Source organism: Pinus tabuliformis, chromosome Q (assembly GCF_031772625.1).
Source record: "Pinus tabuliformis cultivar Carrire ecotype Pingquan chromosome Q, CPIR1, whole genome shotgun sequence".
In the NCBI taxonomy this organism is placed as follows: domain Eukaryota; kingdom Viridiplantae; phylum Streptophyta; class Pinopsida; order Pinales; family Pinaceae; genus Pinus; species Pinus tabuliformis.
The window spans coordinates 1,278,362,384-1,278,388,819 of record NC_142296.1 but is presented as its reverse complement, the minus strand read 5'-3'; the positions used below and the strand labels follow the sequence as shown (position 1 = coordinate 1,278,388,819).

Below are 26,436 nucleotides of genomic sequence, written 5' to 3'. Positions count from 1 at the left end.
TGAAAGTGTCTCACTATGGTAAGCCACTAGATGCCCATGTTGAGTAAGAACCACACCAATACCATAGTCAGATGTACCTATCTCAATCTCAAATGGTTGTTGCAGGTCTGTTAATGTGAGCACTAGTGCATAGCAGAGGTGATGCTTCAACTCATAAAAGGCCTGATGTTGGGTTTCAGACCAAAAAAACTTCGCTTTTGCTCCACCCTTGGTGACTTGACTTAAAGTCCAAGTGATATGAGAGAACCCCAACATGAACATGCAATAGAAATTGGCAAGACCCAAAAAGCTACGGAGCTTCATTAGAGTGGTTGGGACTGGCGAATCCTGAATGACTTGTATCTTGGTTGGGTCCACATGTACACCCTGCTCATCAATGATGTACCCCAAATATTGAACCTGGGTCAGGCCAAAAGTGCATTTCTCCAAGTTAGCAAACAACTTGTGTTGTCGCAGGGTTTGAAGGACCTGTCTAATATGGTGGAGGTTCTCTTCCCAACTTTGGTTGAAGATCAAGATGTCATCTAAATACACCACCACGAATGCATTAGTGAAGGGTTACAAGATGTCGTCCATTAGTCTCATGAAGGTTGTAGGGGCATTCATCAATTCGAACGACACAACCAACCATTCGAAAAGGCCCTCCTTGGAATAAAAGGTAGTCTTCCACACATCGGAGGGTTCGATAGGCACCTGGTGATAAGCTAACTTCAATTCAATATTTCTTAAATATTTGGCCCCCCTTAAGCTGGTCCAGAAGATCATCAATCTGTGGGATTAGGTACCTATTCCTGACAATGATCTTGTTCAGTGCCCGATACTCAATACAGAGTCTCCAGGTCCTATCCTTCTTTTGTAACAATACAATCAGGCTCCCACGGGGTGATGAAATTGGCCTGATGAGCCCTTTCTGCAATAGTTATTGAATCTGCCTCTTGATCTCATCGTTCTCCATAATAAAGCGTTAATAGGTCGGTCCACTGGACAAAGACGTGCCCGATGTCAGATCGATGGAGTGCTTGACTTGACAGTGCAGAGGTACCACTGTAGGTGAGGCAAAAATATCTTTGTACTCCTCGACGGCCTTATCCATCTGTTGTTGTTGTGCAAAGGAGCCTTGCCTGGAAGTCATGGCCACAACCTTCTTCTTGTCCTAAGGGCGAATCACGAGGAAAACAAATTTCCTCGTATGGGAAATGATCTTATTGCATTGCTTTGTAGTGATCAAAGAGATGGCAGTAGGTGGGGCTGCCTACGGTATCCTGTACAACTTATTGGCCAAAGTAATAATCACTAAGTGAGGTCTAGACTCATATACAACATGTCACTTCCACAAGTATGGTTATCCTAACAATACATCACAAACTTCAAGAGGAGCAACATCACATAGTACCTCATCTGTGAAGGGCTTGATGTTGTAGGGAAGGCAACACTGTTGGCTTATGCGAAGATCTCGTCCATGGTGAAGCCACCTGATGGTGTACGACTGTGGATGTGTTTTTAGTCTTTAGGCCCAGCCGCTTCACGACCTCTGCTAAAATGAGGTTCTTTTGGCTCCCGTTGTCGACAATGAACTACAGTGGACAACCCTTCACCCACATTTGTGAGTGGAAGAGGTGTTCCACCTCCTTTGGATCTTTAGGTTCAATATTCTTGATCTTGGTGGTGACCACGGTGGCACTGGGCTCTGCATCAATGATTTGCTTCCCTTTTTCATTCCCCTTATCAAGTTTTGATTCAGAGTTAGAAGATGCGTTTGATTCAAAGGCCTTCAACTCGACTACCAGTGACTGCTTGACCTGACACTCACTTGTGTTATGTGTGGAGCTCTTCTGGAACTCACACCATTTTCCTGTGTCCTTCTTTGCCTTCGTGGTGTTGTTCTTTTCTTGCGACTTTGGCAAGTTGTCATGGGTAGCCCCGCCTTGGCTCTGTCCTTTGCTCTGTGGTTTTGGGGCGCCTTTTCCTTGCTTTGGATTCACAGATCCAAATTCCTGCTTCTTCTGTTTAAACTTATGATCAATCTTGACAACGTATCAATATGTCGTGTCAAGTGAGGAAATGTCCAAGAAATCCATCTCGTCCTAGATGTACTTGTGTAGACAACGACGATACTTGAGTACCAAATTCCACTCAATATACTTGATACCCAGCTTTGTGTGAAGGGTATGGAAAATATTTGTGAACTCCGGCACATCTTGGTCCCTTCCCTGTCGTAGCATGGTCCACTTTATGTATTTATCTTCATAGCTCCTGACAAGGTAATATTATCCCTTGATGTTATCTCGGAAAGAATCTGAAGTGGGTGCGGCTGAAAACAATGAGGGTTCACAATCATCCTTTTGTTCACAGTAGGTTTCCCACCAGTGCTTGACATGTGGGGCGGCTTTGAGAAGTGCAAAAGTCATGAACTGAAAAATATCCTTCCAACATATTTAACCATTTATCTACGATATCTGCATCTATCAGAAACTCAAATATGGGAATTTCTAATTTAACTTGTACCTTAAAAGGAGTGGTGCTTCCAGATTGGCTGTTGGATGAAGATGCGTTGCTTGTGGGTAGCCACCGAAGGATTTGGGAAAAGTTATCCATCGTCGCATTCCTCTGTCGCTTGAGGGCTTCATCAAGCAACATTTTGAAAGGATTTCCTGCCCCCACATCTTTATTTTCTTTTGCCATGCGTGGTCATCGGGGTTTGTGAGGCTGATCTTACAACGGTACAACCAGATCGAGCCCTAACTCCTTATACCTTGACCTCGTTGGGGACATGCAAAAAAAAAAAAAGAAAGAGCAGACTAATATGATACCACTAATCCGAACTTAAATAGGAACACAACAAATTACAAATACAATCATAAATACAGAGATGCAACAGAAAAACACTTCATTTCATTAATACAAAAATATTGAACTATGCTTACAAACATAATGGAAATAAAGTAGCTCGGGCGATGGTAGCTTATCTCTAAGAAGAGAAGTTGCGGCTACATGCCAACTAAATTATGTTACAATGAGGCTCAAGGGCCTATTTATTATTGAAAAACATGAGAAAACCCTAAACAACCAAAATCCTAACCCCAAGAGATGTAACTCCAAGATTTTGTGGGCCTCGTTGAAGTTAGTTGGGTAGCCAAATTCTTGGGGTCGTATCCTGGTCATATTATCTATGTTTGGCACGTACAATAGCTTGTTGAAAAGATCTCTCTAAGTACTACAGGTTTTGCCGCAGGCCCCTACCTATTGCTGCAGGTCTGCAACGAACCTAAGAAAAACATTGTTTAGGGGGTCAAAACTGCTCCAGAAGTTTAGGACCCAAAAAAATGCTAAAACTAGTAAATGTTGAAATAAACAAGGAAACAAATGAAACTGACTAGAGGGTCTAGGTGGAATAGACAGGTGGGCACCAATAACCACCTGGATCAGAAAAATCACAAAAGGTGACACTTGCAACATGAGGAAAACATAAGGCGACACTTGCAAAATGTAAACAAACTTAAAAGAGACACATGCCAAAGTGAAGATAACATGAAAATGACACTTATTAAAGTAAAAAACAAGTCAAAACGACAACCATGAATGTGATAGTGAAAATGCAAAAAAGACGACAATTGAGAAAACTCACCAGAATGGAAGTACAAATGAAACAAAGTGAGGGGAACGGTAAAAAAAAGTGTGCAGTGACTCTCGACATGATTTGAACATCACACAATCATTATCTTGATGGACAATGTTATGCCTATCCAAGCTCGCATAAATAAATTGTGTTCATGAACTCCTCGAAGACTACGCATGTGAGTGCAAGTGACTTGACAATTAAAACTAGGAAGAAGAATTAAATTCTTTTCAAAACATCAAACGACCATGGAGTAACCATTTGACGATAGACAATACGATCCTAAGTAGGCTCCAAAATTCAAGTGTGTGAAAAATTTTAGAGGGTGTTGATCGCAACGACAACATGGCACAAAGGATCATTGTGGAATCCCTTAAGGATCATCTTGTTCCATTTGTTTCCAACTTGGAGACTTCAAAGGCTCTATATGACAAGCTAGTGAATTTGTACTCTATAAGTACATCATGTCAAAAGATGCATTTTAGAAGTAAACTATATAAAATTAAGAAGTTGAACGATGAGGACATTGCCTCCTTTCTTATGAATATTTCTCAAATAAGAGATCAGTTGCAGGGGCTTAAGGAGACAATTTTTTATTTGAAAATGGCCATATGCGTACAAAATACTTTGCCTCTAGAATGGAGTAGTTTTGCAACAAGCATCTACTCTAGGAAAGGCTTAACTCCTTTTGATGAGTTGTGGGGCTTAAAGCTATGATTTTGGGTAGCATCGGATGTGCTCTAGCCATGAAATTTGGTGGAGAGGATAAGGCACATGAGATCTCCAAGACCAAAAAATCGTTTGGAGAAATTCCACCCGGATGAGGAGTTATTAAAATAATTAATATTTGTAATGGGTTCCTAAGTCTAAACTTAGGAAAATAAAAATATTAATGTGTATTAATAAAACATGGGTGAGAAAGTTCTAAGTGACGAGGATCAAGCCAGTTCTAATCTTAGCCGTTGATTTGGGACTTAATCTCGGTCGTTGAAGACTCAACAGGAAAAGTATAAGAGGAGGCTTGAGGGTCAATTGGAGATACACCAAGTGATCAAAGATTTTGATTTTCTGGAGCGAGGTTTGTTGAGGAAATTGAGTTAGTGATCAGAGTTGTAGTGAGGGGAAGTTCAACAAGGGATTTTCATCTAAGGCTGAAGAATACGTAGTAGAGAGGCAACGCAGTGCCAGGAGAGACAACGCAGGCCCTAGAAGGGATGACGTAGAGAACACGGAGGGCTGACACAGTGAGACATAGAAGCCACAGAGGCTGACGCTAAGCCTCAAAGGCGGCGCTCAGGAGATTCTGTGGGGAAAACTAGGAGTAAATTAGCAGATTCTGAGTCGGGAGAGGGTGGTGTAGCTCCTGGAGGAGTGACGCAGTTCCAGAGTAGTGCTTTGAGCAGCCTTCGCTATCTAGCATAAGGAACAACCAAATTCGCTATGAGGTTTGATCATCTGTTTTCTTATTTGCTAGAATACCTGTCTCCAGATAGAGGTACTACTGCCAAGGATATGATTTGTTGGGTGAGCCATTTCTGGCACCCTAGTTGTATTCGCGAATCTACTTAATAATACAAAACCTCTATATGTTGCATTGGTTTTCCCGAATTGGGCTTTTCCGAGGACAATTTTCCAAAAATAACCGTGTCCCTTGTGTTATTGTCTCAGTTTATTTCAGTGCATGATTTGTATATTTGTGAAGGCTGCAATACTGTTTACTTCGATATTTATGCAATTAAATAACTTGTTAATGTAAACAACAAGTAGGAGATTGTAAACCAGTAATTGCAGTAGGGGTTTCTGATATGTTAGATTCAAACTTTTTCACATGGTATCAGAGTGATTGCAGATCATATGCGACTGAAGACACTAACCGAGAAATTTGAGAATTTGCAACAGATAAGTTGATTTCCCAAGAGACAACGTTGTTCCAGAGTTGAAGAGGAAAGAGGAGGGCAGATCAGGCTCACGCAGAGTCATGTCATCTTTCTGGGTCACGAAGGATTGACGCAGTTGGCCGGGAGGAGCAGATTCAACCCACATAGATATTGTGCAGAGCCTGAAGGGCTCAGATTCTTCGAGTTGCTAGGCTAAGGAAGTGTGTAGACTTTGATTTGAGGAGTTGGTGGGATGTTGTTTTTGTCAGTGCAGAATAGTGTCTTAAGGAGCCTAAACCAAGGTAGAGGGAAGCACTACCTCGACATATTTCTAGCCAATAAATCTAGATCTAGGTTGCATTGGCAAAGGAGGATTGGAGAGGAGTGATTTGATGGTTGGCCGGAGGGATTCGGAGAGGGAAATCAAGACTCATAGGAGTCTAGAAAATAGGAGCATAGATGGCAATGAATGGGTTGAGGGATCAGGACAGATTGGATAGAGCATCCAATTTTGTCATTTGGAAGGCCAAGATCCTGGAAATCCTAGACAAACATCGCATCAAGGACTATGCCTTGAAGGTTGTTGCTGAACCAGTGGACGTTGATCCATTGAATAAATATGAGGAGGCCGAGGCTAAGGCCAAGTGCATGATCCTAGATAGGGTCAAAGATCATGTAGTACCACACATTGTTGAGAAGAACACAACAAGGGAGATGTGGGAGATCCTGACCACCTTGTATCAAGACTCTTTTGTGCAACGGAAGATGCTTTTAGAAAATCAGCTGAGACAATATCAGATGCAGAAAGGAGAGGAGATAGAGCCATTCCTTCTCAGGTTGCAAGGGATCCACGACTAACTTACTTCTGTGGGGTCTACACTAGATCTAGAGTTCATGGTCAGGATTGCCCTGAATGCAGTTTTTGAGGAGTGGGAAACGTTTTTCCAAAGCATCTTGGGTAGAGAAACTCTCCCCAGTTGGGAGGAGATGTGGGAATCTTTTTGACAGGAAGAGCTCGGGAGATTGACCAAGGCAAGGAGTAGCGGTAAGGGAGTTTGAATCAAGAAGGAGGAGGAGGAGGATGCAGTTCTCGCATCAACGAGACAACAGGGGCTATAGAAGAGGAAGAAGAAAGACATCTCCGAGGTCAAGTGCTTCAACTGTGGGAAGCTGGGACATTATGCCTCTCAGTGCCCTAGGAAGAAAGGCAAGGGAGAATCTTCCAACTCAAAGGTTGCTCCAACAAAGGCAGAGAAGGATTTTGAGATTGAAGATGATTGTGCCATGAGTGCTCATGTGCCTCTAGAGAAGAGGTGGGGAGACTTGGAACTATAGTAGAGAGGACTACAAAAGGTGGGTAGGATCCTTGAGGTGCCCAAACTCTTGGATCACATATGGCTATGGAAGTGCTTAAAGACTATAGCATGATGATAGGTGTCGGGTGGAGCAAGGTGTGATGGAGCGGCAAGGCAGTGCTAGAGTGCAGAAGTGTGTAGCAATGTAGTGGAGGTTGCAACAATGTGAGAGGCACAAAAGAGGTTGCAACAACGCAGTGGATGTTGCAGTAGTGCAAGAGGCACATAAGAGGTTGCAACAGCACAGTGGCAACAGAGGGATCACATGATAGTAGAAGAGGTAGCTTCAGCATCACGAAGCTTCTAGACTGACCAGGATGTCAGTGTTTGGGTGAAGTCAGTTACTTACTTCTCGGTAACTGAGTTGTAGTGCAACAGTTAGCAGTGGCAGTGTTGTGGGCATCATGATGCAAAATATTGAGAGGGAGTTGCAGTACATATGCAGCAGTGGTAGTGGCAGTGTCATGGGCAGCAGTACAGGAAGAAGCAATGCAGTGGATGTGGGGCAGTAGGCCAAGCATCAGCACAGAGGACCGATGCGGAGGATCGGTGTGATGCTTCTATGGTGAAGCATTGCTAGAGCACATTCCTCACTAAGAGGGAGTGTTGATTTTGGGTAGCATCGGATGTGATCTAGCCATGAAATTTGGTGGAGAGGGTAAGGCACATGAGATCTCCAAGACACCGAAATCGTTTGGAGAAATTCCACTCGGATGAGGAGTTATTCAAATAATTAATATTTTTAATGGGTTCCTAAGTATAACTTAGGAAAATAAAAATATTAATGTGTATTAATAAAACATGGGTAAGAAAGTTCTAAGTGACGAGGATCAAGCCAATTCTAATCTTAGTCATTTATTAGGGACTTAATATCGGTCGTTGAAGACTCAGCAAGAAAATTATAAGAGGAGGTTTGAGGGTCAGTTGGAGATACACCAAGTGATCAAATAATTTGATTTTCTGGGGCGAGGTTTGCTGAGGAAATCGAGTTAGTGATCAAAGTTGCAGTGAGGGGTAGTTCAACAAGGGATTTTCATTTGAGGCTGAAGAATACATAACAGAGATGCAGTGAGTGCTGGGAGAGACAATGCATGCCCTAGAAGGGCTGACGCAGAGGACGTAGAGGGCTAACACAGTGAGACACAAAAGCCTCAGAGGCAACGTTGGGGACATTTTGTGGGGAAAACTGGGAGCAAATCAACAGATTCTGAGCCGGGAGAGGGTGATGCAGCTCCTAGAGGAGTGACGCAGTTCCATAGATGTGCTTGGAGCAGCCTTTGCTATCTAGTATAAGCAACAACCTGAGTCGATGTGGGGTTTGATCATCCATTTGCTAATTTTCTGGAATATCTGTCTCTAGATAGAGGTACACTGCCAAGGATATTCTCTATTGGGTGAGCCATTTCTGGCATCCTAATTGTATTCACAAATCTACTTAATAATACAAACCCTCTATATGTTGCACCGTTTTTCCCAAATTGGGTTTTTCCAGTGACAATTATCCAAAAATAACGGTGTCCCTTGTGTTATTGTCTCAGTTTATTTCAGTGCATGATCTGTATATTTTTGAAGGTTGCAATAATGTTTACTTCGATGTTTATGCAATTAAATAACTTGTTAATGTAAAGAACAAGTAGGAGATTGTAAACGAGTAATTGCAGTAGGGGTTTCTAATGTGTTAGATTCAGAAAATTTCACAATTGCATCTTGGAAGAAACTAGAATCAAGGAAAACGATGATATCGAATCAAATGAACATTCTCAAGTCTTGATTGTAAGGTCCAAGAAGTCAAAGAAGGGAAGATTTGGAAAGTCCAAGAAGAAGCCAAATATGTGCAAGGTTCAATGCTTTAGGTGCAATGAATATGGACACTTTAAGAGGGATTTCCAAAACAAATAGAACATCAAAAAAAAGGAAAGAAGTGAATCTCACACAATTGAGGAGATGGGAGAACCTGAGAAGAAACCAAAGAAAGAAGATGTCAATGATCTTTATTATTGAAGAAGGAATCCTCCTTGAAAAGTTCTTTAGGAAGTTGGTCTTTCCTTTATAACAACATGCATTATTGTTTGCACTAAGAGAATTTTGGTTTTGTAAATGCATAACATCATATATAGAAGTATGTGATAGTAGCATATTTAGAGTCTACTTGAATGAGTTGCTTTGTAGAAATCATCTAGTCTTTCAAGAATGAGAAGCTTGGGACCATTTTGCATAGTGTTCATCCATACATTGTCTAACAATATGACTAGAGGTAGTCATTTTTCTAAGATGGATCATCATGATCCTATAATAACCATCATCTTGGAAGGTTCTTGGAAGAAGCATTATGACAAGGAGTATGTAAACAATACTCTTGAAGGATGAAGGAATGCAATTGGTCAAGTTACAAGCTCATTTTAGGGCACATAGCTATATCATTTAATGAAAGCATATAATTGCATATTTGAAGTATCTCTTAGGTAGGATTCATGTGTACAGAATCCTAGTCATAAAATATGCTTGATAAGTCTTCTATATGGTTATATGATGAAGAATTTGACTTACTCTATAATGAATGAAGGATCAAGATTTTCTCACTAGATTATATAAGAGTGATCAATATCCAATATAGTCTCTAGAATTAAATTGCAACTTTGTAATCAACTTCAATCCTTGGGCACTCTAATGCATGAAGGAAGGTTCATGTGGAGATGGGCCATGAGGATGTTGATGCCTTGATCAAATAGTCATCACGATGTTTTAAGTCTAATATTTTTGTTATAGGTTATCTGGTTAACATTTTATTATGCTACTTGGAAGGGTATTGCAGGAATATATGATGAGTGTTGAGGCAAGCTCAACACATGATTTTGGAAATTATGAAGTCAAGATGTGTTCATCTTGGGATTAAAAGGTAGTAGTGCGAGAAGATAACCTGAAGGTCAAAGTTCATACAACAACAAGGAGATCACTTTCATGAGGAAGCTATGATCAACTTGAAGTTTGTAAAGGATCAATATAATGCCTTCATTTATTATGACAAGATGAAAGTGATGTGCAAGATTGATGACCTGGATCCTGTCACAAGATTGAAGAAATAAGATGGCTTCATGATACCTCAGAAGGAAGTAAGATCGATATAATGAAATGTAAATGAAAGAGGGAGACATGCATTAAGAACATGCAGTTGATACTCTTATGGAGACAAGCTATAAGGCTTGTGGTCTTGGCATCCCAAATATAAAGGATGATTGGAATCTACTCTAGATTTGAAAGGAAGAAAATGAGTCTCCTTGAATAGGAGGAAGGATCTATTCCCCAATTCAAGAGGGATGGGGTTGTCCTCTCTAGTTGAGAGGGATTGATGTTGGACAACACATATGCATTCTCTTCTTCATGTATGAAGCACTTGACTAGGACTAACAACCGTAAGTCTAGGCGAAGGTCCCGAGAGAGAATGGTGGAGGATTGGATAAAAATTTGTGGTTTCCTTGAGGATAAAGCATCCAAGAAAGGAAAGGTATTGACATTCTTTGAGGATGGGACATGTATACAAGATAAGAGTGAACAAAGAGGATATTATTTGAGGATTGGGAATCCAAGCTAAGAATAGTCCTAAAAGGACATACCTTGTGAACATCCAAATGGGGTATGTGCCTTGTAGAGGTAGTTTAGTATCACATGTAAAGCCTCCTAGCGTAATGCCCTTGAATGGTGTTGAACTTGTCTAGTTAGGCCTCAAAGATAGTGTTGGTCATAATTGTTGATGCTTATAGTTGGCTTATCAATCTGACTCTTCTTATGAGAACTCTTTAGTTTGAGAATGTTCTTGTACTGGTTACAATTATGAATACCTCCCTAGTTAAGAGGGAGTGTTGGAAATGTAACTAGTTTCAGTCTTCATAATTTTATTGTACTCATTTCAATATGCATCTTATGTAACAAACAAAAGAAGCCAAAAAAAAAAAATTTATTTTAAAGCATGGGTTTCATGCTCTTTATTGATGGTCTTCTAGGTAAAAGCATGTTCTTCATGCTTCTAAGGTTTGTTAGGTCATAAGATATATTGTCATGAGTTAAGAGAGTGAACATCATGATTGTAAGACCCTTCTAGGAAATATGTACCTTGTAAAATAATTTATTTTTGAGTTTATAAAGTCCTAGAAGCTTCCTAGCACAAGTTGGACTTGGCAGAGACATGTTGGCCCGAAAAGGGTTATTTAACCCACACAGAAGAGTATCAATAGAAGTTGTTCAACCTCATTTGTTTACCAATTCACTCTGCAATCAAGCAACTCTACTTGAGGTGCGAAGTTAAGGAAGAAAGACAAGAAAGATAAGGAAGAAGGAAGCAATGACTGGAAGGAAGGAAAATCAAAGTTTTGTCCTAGTTCTCTCACACGTGTGAGTTTCAGGAGTAATTGTAGGGGAAATTTTTTCTAAATTAATTGTAGGTTTGAAATTCTGTTGCAGGGGGGTTGAAATTATGAGATTGGTGTAGTTCTGGAAGGGTTTGTCTTTGGTTGACTTGGTTTGACTTTGACCTAATTAGAAGGTCTCTTTGGAGGGCTGACTTGGTGCTGGGAGGAGGACTTGGTCTAGGGTTTAGGTCTTGATTGTCTCATTTGAAGCAGATTATATAAGAAGATAAGAGAGGAAGCAATACCTAGAAGGAAGGAAAATCAAAGTTTTGTCCTAGTTCTCTCTCACACATGCAAGTTTCTGGAGTAGTTACAAGGGCCAAAATTTCTAAAGTAATTGTAGGTTTGAAATTTTGCTGCAGGGGGGCTAAAATTATGAGATCGGTGCAGTTCTAGAAGGGTTTGTCTCTATTTGACTTTGACCTAATAAGGAGGTCTCTTTGGAGGGATGACTGGGTGCTGGGAGGAGGACTTGGTCTAGGGTTTGGGTCTTGATTGTCTCATTTGAAGAAAATTCTATAAGAAGAGAAGAGATTTTCTAGGTTTTACCCTTAGAAGAGTTTATCCTTGGCTTGGAGCCTAATATCTGTGTCCAATGCCTTTACTGTTTTGATCTTGATATTTATTTGATGAAAAGATCTAATAAAGAAACACAAGAAGATAAATAAGATTCACAAACATGTATTAGGAATAAGGAAAATCTAAATTAATAAATGCCATATTGCAATTTCCAACACTAGGAAGCCTTTCTTGCAACAACTTTTTCAAACCTTCCTTCAACCCTTCCATCTTGACATTCATCATTGCTTCCATGTCTGCTTTTAAACCATCATTCAAAACTCCCATGTCGCTTCTTTATTTTTCTTTTAAACCATCCGTGTCCCTTTTAAATCATCCATCTTAACATTCATTATTGCTCCCAATTCATTTTTGGTTACTCTTTGCGAGTGTGAAATTTGTTGCACTTGGTCTTAGAATTTTGATATATCATGTTGCATTTCTTCCTTTTCTTCATGCGCCATACTAAAGTTTATGTTGGCTTAGTGGGCATATCCACCTTTTTTTTTTGAGGCATTTTAGAACCAAATAATGATATATATGCTTCAATATGCCCTTTGAATAACTTCAAACTATTTTTTCAAACAAAAGTTATGAAAATTTAAAAAAAATACACACATTTTTCTTGCTTTTAGGAGCTTGATCTTGAAACTGTTGTATCTCTGTAATTTCGGTCTCCCAAGGTTTGAAATTGCGTCTTGAGTTAGCCCTTTGTGTCTTCTTTCCAACTCCACTAGTTAGATCAATATCAGATTCTTCAAAATGAAGTGATGCCAAATCTCGTACAATGACATGATTATGGATTGGTTAAGTACAACAAAATTGTATGGTATACCATGTGTTACTGTTTTAACCTTCAACCTTTAAAATTATACACAAAAAACTACCATACATGCAATTTTTGCCACTTTTTACTAAATTCAAATCTGATGTTCGAAGGGAAAGTTATGACGATTTTCCCTGGAACACCTGTTTGAAACTGAATTATGGAGCATGCATAAATCCTAGATTCCTTGGACCATATCTTCGAAAATTTAGCGAACCAAGGTCTAAAATTACACAATGTTCATTAAGCTTTTGACTCTATGTGATCATAATTTAAGCTTTTGAAGCAAAAATAAAATTAAAAAATTTAGCGAAAATTTCAAGATGACCTTTTTGAAGTAGCAGAAACCTAGGATCCAAAGCTCTGATACCAAATGTTATGTAATAGAATCACAAAACAGAAGAAAAGATAGATCAATGACTTGAAAACAATCCTCTTTGAGGGGGAAACCTCCTTTTACATCACATAAATGAACAATTCTCTGATGATTCAAATGACAAAACCTCCTTGGTATATATATGAGTCTAAGGGGTCAAAATATAATTAGGGCCTACATAATAATAATATTGTAAAGGAACAACAATAACAATATGGGGGCTACATTAGTGTTTTAGGGGCCAAGGTTAGAGATACCTAAGATGCATTTCTTTGCCATAATGGTTTTAATAAGTCCCATGCTTTCAAACAATAGGAAAATTCCCCTAGGGTTTCATCCAATCCTCAAACACCCAATTTGACTCCATTCGACTCTCCCAACATTGATGATTTCAACCTTGATGAGACTTATCATTCTGATGGGTTAGAATTGTCCAATGATATTAGGATTAAAGCTCCTGAAATTATGCCTACTCACATTACTCAGAGTATGGCTAAGAATTTCGACTTTCACCATATCGAACCAAAACCATAATTTAAAGATAATGATGAACCAAACTTCGTAGACCATAACCCTCTTCGAGAACCTATATAGGAGAAGAAAACTAGTTAGTCAAACCTAATGTTTAGACCTAGGTGAAGAACAAACAATTAGAAAGGAAAATATCCAAGGTAACGCACAATAGGGGAAAAAATCACCATGTTAAGGAAGTCTATGTGGATTTGGAATCTCTTGTCGAGCCTCTGCCAAAGAAAACTAAATTGCAGTTAGGTGATAACTTTACATTCGATGATAATTGTAATTTCACTTAGAATGGAGATAATAATTATGGTAAACACCCTTAGAGCAAGATTGACTCTGAAAAGTCTTTACATGATATGTTTTGGTATCAAGAATATCGAGTTATAGTACCTCGTCTCAAGCATTGAATTAACCGGTTCATATAGGAGAACAATCAACACAAAACACTAAATCAACTTAGGGAAAAATAGAAAGATCATAAGTCTTCAGGTTCTGAGAAGAAAACACAGTCAACTGACACACACATAATTATTAAGTCACCTAATGTCAAAGTGGTCATTACTCCATATGCATATGAATCAAACTCTGTTAAATAAAGAGTTTCTTTTTATCTATTTTTTAGGATAACTTTTTTTAAGGCATGTCCTATATTTGATTTTGTTTTTAATTTTTTTAAGGTATGTCCTATATTTGATTTTTTTTTTTTTTAAGGTATGTCCTATATTTGATTTTGTTTGCTAATTTTAAAAGGCAACCATAAAACCAAATATTCTTTAGCAGCTTTGTTTCGATAATAAACATTGATTATTAATATCACTTTATTGATTTGTTAACAGGTTATTTCGAATTATTTGACGATTCTCTCGGTTGGAACGAACTCTGTTATGGTGAATAGATGCAACTGTTTCAAATCTGACATAGATACCTTGTTGGTTAATTATGTTATTTTCTTTTAAATAGTTGTGATTCGACCAGAAGGCCACGACAATGAATCATGGTTTGAAAGAACTATTTCAGACTTAACTTAGAATATTCCCTCCCCCCCCCCCCCCCCCCCCCCCACACACACACACACACACATATATATAAACAATGACCTCATTGCATTTTTCCTTTATTGTGTTAGCTCTTTTCATACATATTTATTTGGTTTTATTTATCCTTCAATAACTTGTGTCAGATAATGTTGATCTATACATCACTTAAGTCTAAGTTTCTATGACTTATTTATGCGGATTTGGATTGTTCGAGAATGTTGTTTTCATATGAATTGAACTAATATATATAATGTAATAGTTTTTGGGTTATCATAGTCTTTCATCTCTTGTTCACTAAACTATTCCGTGAATGAAGTGTTTAAGATTTATTTGTCTTATAGGAATTATTATGGTGATTCAGTCTTCTAGCCTCGACCGTGAATAATTTTAGATTACATTAGATAGTTATAAATATTTGCATTTATATCTATTCTTGATGTGAAATTCAAAAACAAGTTCAAATTACTTTGTTTTTGTTTAAAAGATCAAAGACTTCCATTATGGTAGTTTTTTTTTTTTTTAATATACTGCATTAAGAATCATCAATATCCTAAATTATAATTGCATTCATAATTTGGATTTAGTATTTAATTTGCAATTTAAACATCATTTATTCTTTATCATCTCCACCAATTACAACAATTTTAATGTCTCTTCTTTGTATCATATTATATTAGGTAAACGATAGAATAAGCATATTAATAGTAGCTTATGTTTCATGTATATATAAATTAGATAACCTTAGGATTCCCCAAGTTCTTTTATTTGCAAGAGGAAGAGAACCAGAGACCAACAAAGCCTTTAAACCCTTCGGGAGTGACTACTTTAAACGACTTGGGCTATCTAAAGAGCCTAAGTCTGGGTCACATCCCTTGTGTTGACAAAAGGTCCTAAAAACCCGTGTCAACAAAATGGTGCTAGAAGGAGGGCCCAAGGAAAAATAAATTATTAAATCATTAATCCCCCAACCTCTAATTTTTCCAGATATTTAAATCTTCTTGTTTTTGTCATCTCACCTCACACTAGAAGGTAGGTTAGAGGACAAGCTAACCTAATTGGAGTCATGCTCTTTAGTATCACATTTGTACAATGGCTCTTGCCCACATCGGTGTGTTGGAACATGCTTTAAATTTTCATTTACCCAAGATTCCTAACAAGACACTTTCCCTCTTGTCTGGACTCACCTATGATGGTGAAGGGAGCTCATTTGCAAATAACCATCTTTCTTTCTTTATTTATACGTGTTTAAAGCATAATATCATTGATCTTGATGTTGTATGCAGGTTATTTGCTCTCACCTTTTGAGGTAGGGTTAAGTATTGGTTTAAATATTTTCCAATTAATTCCTTTCATTCATGGTCATTTGTTTTTTTACTAGTGGGAAAACCTAACATAACATAGTTGTCAAACCAAGAGTGGGGACAACCATCACTAGATGTTATCCACTAATGCAAGTTGACTCATCACTATTATTCAAGGAAAACCACGCCACCTGTAATTACCTGGTGGTGGTTTGTAAGTGGGTAGGCTGTCACTCTTACCAAATGCCTTTGAGTCTTGAACAATTAACCTGTATCCTTATGTTCGAGGAAAACAAACTTTTAACCAAACAAAAATAATTTTAAGACATACTCTAAACCAAGTTTTGTCATTTACCTATTTACTCATTTTTCTCTTTTATATTTTTCATACTTTTTTTTTAATCATCTTTCCTATAAACTTGTCAAACATTTCATTTACAACAATTATTTCATAATTCCTTCTAGTATTTTCTCTCCCACTTTAAATTATTTTTCCTACGGTAATATTTTTTTAGAGCGGTTTCTCCTCTACTTTTAAAGATTAAAAGAAAAAAAACAAAGCCACTCACTTGGAAAAAAGCTCTTGCCACTCACTTGGAAAACTCATTTAAGTAAAGTTGGTCAATTAATAGAATTTCTCAACATTTCAGTTATTATGTGTCCAAAACTTTAATCGGAGACAATGGCAACTGAAATTCTGTTGAGCGATCGATATTGAAAGGGAAACAAGCGGTCGAAATTCCGAGCCACTGGTCACATGGAAGGTCATTTGACTTCTATCCAAGCCGGGGGAAGGGAAACAAGCGGTCGAAATTCCGAGCCACTGGTCCCATAGAAGGTCATTTGACTTTTATATAAGCGGGGACCAAGTGAATTAAGTCCACTTACCCTTGACCACCTTATATTGACTATTATTTGAAACCAGAGACAGAAGGGACTCATTTGGAGGGAAACATGAGGCGACCATAATTTTAAGCAATCAATTGAAGACGAAGGCTTGGTGCAGCATAAATGGTCCAAACAGCAGGCTGTAGCTTCATTTTCAGCTAAAATTCCCTGAAATTTACCAGAAAATTCAATTTAGAGGGTTTTAGTCTGTGCTTCGTTGATTTTGCAAGCCAGGCTTTACTTCTCCATGGGGAGATCTGTGCAATGCCCGAACTGTAAAAAACACACGCTTCAATTTCATGAAGAATCAAATAACGGCGACGGGGCTTACTTGTGCCCTCTCAGCATTGATTGCGATGCTGGAGAAGGGTGTGCCAAAATCTACGACATTCAAGAATTCGAAACCCTTGCAGACGAAGCTGAAATTAGCGGGGATGACAATGACGAGGACGGTGATTACAATACAAATGACGACGACGACGATGAAGATAAAGATGAAGAAGAAGAGGACGAGGAGGACGAAAATGGAAGTAAACCTAGTCCTGTTTCAGACGATGACAGGAAAAACCAAAACGTTGCTGCGTTGTTGAGGTGAGAAATCTTGACGGAAATTAAGAATTTGGAAAGAGTGATTATTTGGTGAAATTTTAGCTGCATTTGAGCTTGACAGATAACATTTGCCGGTGAACTGAGAAGTGGCCAAACAAACTCAATTATTTGTAAAAACCATTTCATTTAGTGAAATTTTAGCTTCATATAATTTAACAGAAAATATTCGCCGGTGCATTGAGAAATGGCCAAACAAACTTGATTATTCGGCAAAGATCAGTTCATTTATTTAGTTAAGTTTTACTTGCATTTAAGCTCAACAGAAAAGATTAGTCGGTGCTTTGAGAAATGGCTAAATAAATTCAAGTCTCTGGAAAAGAGTTGTTCTTTTAGTGAAATATTAGCCATATAGAAGCTCAGCAGAAAATGTTGGTTGATGTCTTGAGAAATGATCAAATAAACTTTAAGTATCTGACAAAGAATGGTCCATTTACTGAAAACTTAGCTGCAATTAAAGCTTAACATAAAATATTCACTGATTTATTGAGAAATGGCCGAACAAACTTAGGTTTTAATTTCGTATAAACTATTTGGTAAGAGTAGTTTATTTAGTGAAGCTTTTGTTGCATTTAAACTCAACGGAAAATATTAGCTGATGCATTGAGAAATAACCAGATAAACCTAAAGTATTTAGTGAAGTGTAGTACATTGAGTGAAAGTATAGCTGCATTTAAGCTTAACAGAAATCATTTGTTGAAGCATTGAGAAATGAAAAAATGTACTTAACGTATTTGGCGCAGAGTATTACTTTTACTGAAAATTTAGATGCATGTAATGGAAAATATTTACTGATGCACTCATAAAAGCTTGTCAAGCAGTTTCCTTTAATTAAACAAGTACTGTCATTGAAATATGAAGGAAAATTAGGTCTCCCTTGAAAAGCAACTAAGAAGCCTTTTTAATTTTTGTTTCAACAGAATTTCACCGGAAACTTCGAAGAAACTACATATTCTTTCTGTACGTAATACCACCAACGTTGCTAGCCTCGTGATTCTCTCAGCTTGGTGATATTATTGGTGGAAAAAATTGTGATATTTTCAAATTTTGGATGTATCATGATACTTTGAAAATATTGTGATATTTTTATCAAGAAAAAATCACATTTTGTATTCAGAGTAGAATTAAAAACACAAGATTCAGGTGCCACGGGCACTATTGCAAAAATTGTAAGTACTAGATGACCCAATCAGTGACTCTATGGCCATACAAGTGGCCTGAACCCAAAATACCAAACAACATCAGAGGCATTAAAAAATTTTAGCTCCTCAAAGTTCTAAAACTGATACACAGTACAGTGTTTCATAACATTTTAAAAGATCTAAAGCTGAGCAGCTAGATACAGAGAAAACTAAAACAATCAGATGTTTGTCGTGACTCTGCCATGCTTCATGGCCACACAACTGGCCTAAACCCTAAATACCCAACAACATCGGAGGCATTAAAAAATTTTAGCTCCTCAAAGTTCTAAAACTGGTACACATTATAGTATTTCATAACACCTCAAAAGATCTAAACCTGAGCAGCTAGACACACAGAATATATTGAAACTAACTAAAACGATCAGATGATTGGTCTTAACTATGCCATTATTCGATCAGTATATTCCTCCATCCATAACGTGCCTGTGAAATGTAAACCTTGCTAGAATAAAGCACCAGGTTCAACATTTAGCTATCTATAAATGTGCGTAAAAGTAGTCCATTCAAAGTGCTGAGCATTTTCTTTGTTCAGATGAGCCAGAGGTTGTAGAGCAACGTTGTGAATCAAAGGTTCTGATCTCATTCATTTAATACCAAAAGAGAATTCCATAAACCTGTATCCTATGTTTCCTTTAATCCATGGCAATTTTCAGTAAGACCAGGATAACCATCATTTCTGCATAATTATTGGAATCTTGGATCCACTTCCTAGATAAGCTTTAAATTTAATGAAGTGATTGTCAAAAAAAACATAAAGATCCTTCCAAACTACAAGTGATTTCAGGCGCCTGCCAGGATCAAACAAAGTAAGCCCAAGGAGTGGCTTTGTCTATATGAAGAGTACCCACCTGCCAGCATTTTATGTTGAAAATTAGTGAGAAAAGTGATTCCTTGATTTGTGCCTTAATTCAAGGAGTCAAAGTCGAGTTCCTTTTTGTGCATGGTCGAGTTCCTAAAATTTAGGAGTTTCCCTAAAAATTAGGAGTGCATGAGGCAGTTAACTGATGTGTTGAAGTTGAAGGTCGAGTTTTGATCTTCTAGTGTGAGTTAAATTGGGAACTGAAAGCTTAAGTGGAGTTAGCCTCCTAAATTTTAGGAGGATCTAGTTAACTAGTTTTGTTGACTTTTGTTAACTAGAAAAACTCCAGTTCAATTCCTTAATTAGAAACTCACTAATTTTAACCATTCGAATTGCCTTTAAAAGAAGGAACAAAGGCACAAGTTTAATCATTGTTTTGGTGAGCACGAGTTGGTGAGACCAAGCAATAGGAAGCACAAGTTTGTGCGTGGAGCTTGTGAGAGGAAGAGTGTGCAAGAGAAGCTTGTGCACAGGTTGGTAGAGGGCAGCAAAGATCATCAGTTGTTAAAATTGGCAACTAGAGCCAAACTCCATGTGGGTCATCTTATTTATGGCAGCTAGTATTTTTCTTGGATCCCGCTCATCGAGAGGTGTAGGATTGATCTAAAGATCATCCAATTCCGATAAGTATTTATGAAGATATGAATTTATTTTGATTATGGACAAATTGTCAAGTCAACCAACAACTTATGTAGGCTCAGAAGCCCAACAGTCATGTTTATTCAACCTCTACGTTTTAGTATAAATAGAAGAGGACTTGAAGTCATTTGTCACACACACTCACTCTTGTGATCTCACTTCATCCTGTTTCGGGTTTGATGAAGATGAGAGCTAGAGGGAGTGCCCTAGGGTATACGCTGCCCTAGATAACATGCCCTAGATCTTAAAGAAGTCATGGGAGAATAAGATCTACGATACTCAAAAAGCTGGAACTGCCGGAAAAGTTGGAATTGCCGGAAGCCAGAACTGCCAGAAAGCCGGAAAAGCTGGAACTACCGGAAAAGCTGGAATTGCCGAAAAAGCTGGAAAAGCCGGAAAAGCCGGAAAAGCCGGAACTACCTGAAAAGCCGGAAAAGCCGGAAAAGCCGGAACTGCCGGGAACTACCGGAACAACTGGAGCATCTGTCTCCGAAGGAGGGCAACATGCAAGGGATAACTAACTAACATTGGGACAGTTGTATGGTACTTAGCAGCAAAAACACCAAGCATGCAATGTTACAGCTAGCATGCAAGGGATAGCTAGCATGCAACAACAAGCATGCTAAGGACAACAAGCAAGCAAGGGACAACAAGCAAGCAAGGTACAACCAACACATAGGTCAGGATGGCAACATGGTGCAGCAGTGGCACATAATGTAGTACAGTGATGGGTACAGTCATGATTAATGAAGCGCGATGAGATGCAACATAGTGATGATGGGTGCAGCATGGTGCAACACGGTGAGGTGCAGCATGATGACGAAATGCAGCACAACGATAGGTGAAGGAGTCACCTTGGAGAATTAGTTGAAGCAGCATGTCTTCAATTGATCTCATGTATCATCTTCTTAGAGATGATCTATGCTCTTATCTAGATAAGTCAAAGTGTTGACTTCTGTTGTAAACGTGCTATCTCTCTCTCTCTCTCTGCTGAACTATTGAAGAACATATAAGAAGAATTGATCAAGGGTTTCCCCACATTGGGGTTTGTCCCTGGCTAGCGCCACATCTTGTGTCCTCTTGTCTTGGCTTGTCTTCTGCGATTTATGTTTATGTTCTATCTGCAGTTTACTTTAATTCTGATGTGATTGCTAATCTGGAAAAGATATGGAGCTAACTATGAAAATTGAAATAAATTGCTCTAAGCATAGAACATACCTAAAATTAACATCAGTCTTGCAAGGGTTTCATGCTCAGAGCAAGTAGGAAAGAGAAGTGTGTCTTTCAGAATGAAACAATTATTTTGTAAGAGATCAATTGCTTAGTTTCTATCAATAAACAAGCAAAGGGTTTTCCCTGTTGGGTTCCCTAGTAAAAAAATTGTGTATTGAATTGTGTGACTATGTTTTATTCTCTGTTCCTATTTCGCTGCACTCTAGTAGAGAATTACTGTGTCTTACGAATAGAACTAGGTTCATAATTGTTCATTAAGCAGTAGCAGAAATTCGTGGAAAATCTGCATGGTATCAGAGCTCTTGGAACAAATTTAAGATCATCACAAGTGCATCACACAAGGAAAAAAAGGTCGGTGGTAGCCGAGTCCCTTAGGTGTTGGTCTGAAGTGAAAGGAGGAAGAGATAGTGTTTCTTCTTGTGTTTCAGGGCAACCGAGATTGGGCAGGTGGTGGCTGTGTGACAATGTTGAAATATGGAAGGTTTTTTGTGTAGGATTAGTGGGCATATTCTCTTCAGAACAAGCTGCAATAGCTTTGCGTCTCTTGGAGAAGACTGAGCTCCTGTAATAGAGATTTGGGAGGGCTGTAAGGCCTCAAAAGAAGCTGCTACAGGGGCCGAGTAGAACCCAGGCACAACGTAGGTGGAAAGGGTACTAGAAGAAGGCTCAACGCAGGTGTTGAAGGCAATAGAAGGCTGAGAGGAGGGCTGTAGCAGCTGCTACAATAGCCCTAACCAGGGCCAAAGGTTGCTGACACTTGTACAAGCACAGGTCCAGAAGAATTGAGAAAGAAGTTGATCCTTTAGGTATGATATTCCTCCTTTCAAGTATCGTGTTGATGACAGGTTGGTAGAGGTCATATCTGGACAGAAGTGGGCAACTCGTGTATAGGTTGGAAGACTGTTATAGGGTTGCCAGAAGAAGCCCTAAGTTCAGTCCTTGTGAAGGACTACAAGACTGATAGGAGAGGCAGAATTATTTGAGCCCTAAGTAAAACTTCTTGTGAAGGAATACAAGACTGTTAGTGGGCAAGTTTTTTAGAGAGCTCTTAGGGGAAGAAGGATGGCTTACCAAGGGTTGAGGGCAGATCACTATTTGGAGGGAGCATTGAACTTCATAGCTTGGAAAGGGAGGATTATGATAATGTTGAAGATAATGGTGTGGGAGAATTCATGAAGCAAGCTATCCCACCACTACAAGATGCCCAACATAATAAGAATGATATCAAGGCAAAGAGGATCATTCTAGAAGGGTTCAAACTTCAAACTTCAAACTTCAAAGATCATATAGTGCCTCCTCATATCCATGAGAAGAAGACAACGTATGTGATGTACAATACAATCCTGAAGTTGTACTAGAGTACCACTGATACCAGGAAGCTTGCTATTAAGGAGAAGTTGAGGAGTATCCGGATGAGCATGGATGAGCCCATCGTCCCATATTTGTCAAGGTTCACTCAAGTACAAGATGAACTAGGTGGGGTGGGCGAAGCTGTATCTGATCATGATCTTGTGAGTTTTGCCTTACTTGGACTTCACAAGTCGTGGAAAGGGTTCCAGGATGGTGTTAGTGGGAGAGAGAACTTCCCAATGTGGGAAAGGAAGAGATCTGAAGAGGAACCATAGAAGGGAGATTAGTTGTGAGTCGTGACAAAGGACGAGGAGAATTGTGCCCTAACAAGCAAGGGTAGCAAGGCTAAGGGCAAGAAGGGCCAAGGAGAGGCTGGGTCCAATGAGAAGGGAAAGAAGAAGGATCTAAGTAAGATCAAGTGCTTCCATTGCCATGAGTTTGGACATTATGCTTCTAAGTGTCTTGGTAAGAAGAAGGGGGTCGGGAAGGATCATGCTGTTGCATCAGTAGAGGTAGATGACTTTTCTGCCCAGTTTGAGAAGGATTTCTCGTTGATAGCTTGCATGGAAAGCTCAACAGATAACAATATGTGGTATATTGATTCAGGAGCTTCCTTCCACATGATCGGGAACAAGAAGAGTTTCAACCACCTGAAGGAGAAGGACATGCAGGTTCAGATTGAGCTAGGAGATGATGGTCAATATGTAGCTAGAGGAGTTGGTACTGTTAGCTTTTAGAGGGAGTCAAGTAATTCCCTTCATCTCAGAGATGTTCTTTATGTTCCAGGATTGAGGCAGAATCTTGTTTCGGTAGCCACCCTTGAGGACAAGGGATATGATGTCATCTTCAACAGAGGTAAGGCATACCTCCAACACTTAGCTTCTGGATGTAAGAAGCAGATAGGTGTGAGGGTGAAGAATCTCTACAAGTTGTAGGTAGAGACAGGTGCAACCTTGAGCAACAAGGCAGGTAGTGCATAGAGTAGAGAAGTGATGGTTGAGCGAGAGTAGGATAAAGCTCTCAAGATGGAGCCTTAGTCGGTATCTTAGTTTCAGTCTAAGCTAGTTGGAAGTTGGGCTGACCAACATGATGATGAAGAGGAGGACTAGGACTCACAAAGTATGGTGGGAAAGAACAAGTCTTCAAAGTAGGTTTCGCAAAAAAAAGTAGGGAAGCCTTCTAGTTCAAGGAGAATAGTTGCAACAATGGAGAAAGTGATAGTGTTGGAGACAAATCCAGGTGGACGAGGTTCTTCCAGGAACACCTTCCTCGCTAAGAGGGAGTGTTGAAAATTAGCAAGAAAAGTGCTTCCTTGATTTTTGCCTAAATCAAAGAGTCAAAGTCGAGTTCCTTTTTGTGCATGGTCGAGTTCCTAAAATTTAGGAGTTTCCCTAAAAATTAGGAGTGCATGAGGCAATTAATTGATGCGTTGAAGTTGAATGTCGAGTTTTAATCTTCTAGTGTGAGTTAAATTGGGAACTGAAAACTTAAGTGGACTTCGCCTCCTAAATTTTAGGAGGATCCAATTAACTAGTTTTGTTGACTTTTGTTAACTAGAAAAGCTCTAGTTCAATTCCTTCATTAGAAAACTCACTAATTTAACCATTTGAATTGCCTTTTAAAGAAGGAACGCATGCACAAGTTTAATCATTGTTTTGGTGAGCACGAGTTGGTGAGACCAAGCAATTGGAAGCAAAGATCAACAATCTTGCAAGGGTTTCATGCTTAGAACAAGCAGGAAAGACAAGTATGTCTTTCGGATTGAAACAATTATTTTGTAAGAGATCAATTGCTTAGTTTCTATCAATAAACAAGCAAAGGGTTTTCCCAGTTGGGCTCCATAGTAAAATTTTTTTGTCTTGAATTGTTCTGCTGCATTCTAGTAAATAATTTTTGTGTCTTATGAATAGAACTAGGTTCAGAATTGTTCATTAAGCAGTAGCAAAAATTCGTGGAAAATCTACATTTTATTTTGTGAAGTTAGCCTAAAAGGTTGAAATATGGCCAAAAATATTGCAATATACCGCTAATATATCTCCAAAAAAATATGGAAAATATTGGTTCAATCAATTTTTTTTGGATGTTTTTGCCCACTTCAAAGAGGGAAAGTAGGGGGTTGAGAACAAAGGGGTTACTCACTATTACATTTACCCATAAAAGGGCTAGAGGGAGAGGCTTTCTTTAGATGTTTAAAAACTTGAAATAAATGAATATTTCTGTATTTTTTAAAGTTTGCTGATATTGGCCGATATTTTCCCCAATGTTGCCAATAAGTTGTTTTCTGGACCCATAGTGATATATTTGCTCCCCTAGAATATTTTCTCATGTTAAAATTGTGTGCCTACTTCAAAGTTTACATTAACTCATGGAGATAGTAGTCATAGTCAAATTAACACACTAAAAAAATCCCCAACATGAGATATGCAACTTTGACTTTTACCAAGCTTGAAATTAACAAGGCATTACAAGGACAACAATCACAAGGAAGCAGACCCACAAAGCACATAGTAATTGTAGTCAAATTAACACAAAATAAAATCCTCAACATGAGATATGCAACTTTGATTTTTACTAAGCTTGAAATTAAGAAGGAATTGCAAGGACAACACTCACAAGGAAGCAGAGCCACAAAGCACATGGTTTCTTTGATCAATGTTATTATTGGAGTGAGGGAGGATGTTATTACATCAACTTGGGGGTTTACACCCCAAAGCCAGTTTCCAGATTGACAAAGCTTTCTGTTCATGTAGTACTTCATAAAGGTTACTTAGCTTTAATCCAAACATTGATAGAGTCTTGTAAGATATTGATGAAATGGCTTATGTTTGTTTATTTGCTAATCTTAGGATACAACTTCTCATGAGTTGCTGATTGTTATCATTTTCGTAGCCCCTAAATGTTTTTGTGATGAAACTTTAGGGAACTTTCTTCATAGTTATTGTTGTCCTTTCACTAAAATGGTTCTTTATTAGATAATTTGGCCAATATGGTAGTATTTTTCAATAAATGTTTAAAGAAATTTTAACTCACTTCAAGTTTTGAAGAGTTGCATTTTGAAAGAATTGAGTTAATTGGGAGTTTTTGGGTGGAGAGGCTTTTTCGACAGAGATTTACTGCCTATGATGCACTTGGGCTAGAGCACAGCCCTAACTACCATTCATCCTCCCCCAATTTAGCTCTACATGTTCCTTTCAGGCATGGTGTCCCCAACCCCCTTATGTTACCTCATTGGGAATGGCTATTGCCTCCCTTCCGTCGAAGGGGATGGGATTTGCATTCTGTCTCAAAGACTCAACCATTCAACCTTAGAAGGGACTGACTCCTTTTGGTACAGCAAAGATTGCATCTCCCTCTGCAACAAAGGTGACAATTGCAGACATGCCTTTGACGAATGCATACTTGCTTCCGGTGAGTGCAACTGTTGTGCGAGCGTAATTAGTTTGTCCATTTTTACTTTCCTGCTCCTAGGGCCAGGAAAAACCTTCAAGGAGGCTATTGTGGTGTACTTGCCCTATGTTACTGCATCTTACCAGTACCACCCTTATGTGTAGGATGCTTGGATCTAATCTGGATGTGCCAAAATTTGCGTAGGATTTGTCATGGGAGTGGATCCTGTAGAGAAGGAAACGAATGTTGAGCCATTGGAACAGATCCTATGGAAAATGAAAAGGATCTTGAAATTTTGAAATGGATCCCCAAAATTCTAGTGCTTTTTGACCCACTAATCTGTGAAAATTCTATCATTGCAGCAACTGATTTACTTTTCCTACTTATTTCACCATAAGTTA

At 38.7% G+C, this 26,436-nt stretch overlaps 1 protein-coding gene across 2 annotated transcripts in view; it reads left to right on the top strand.

Moving 5' to 3' along the window:
- The first annotated feature begins 16,559 nt into the window (after nucleotides 1-16,559).
- Nucleotides 16,560-26,436, top strand: part of RAD54 (DNA repair/recombination protein) — a 254,808-nt gene continuing 244,931 nt past the window's right edge. The window contains exon 1 of one of the 2 annotated variants that reach the window (XM_089386127.1): nucleotides 16,560-17,350. In XM_089386127.1, the coding sequence (XP_089242253.1) occupies nucleotides 17,007-17,350 (344 nt within the window). In that variant the 5' untranslated portion in view covers nucleotides 16,560-17,006. The remainder of the gene's footprint in view (nucleotides 17,351-26,436) is intronic. The other variant, XM_089386128.1, reaches the window with a different exon arrangement.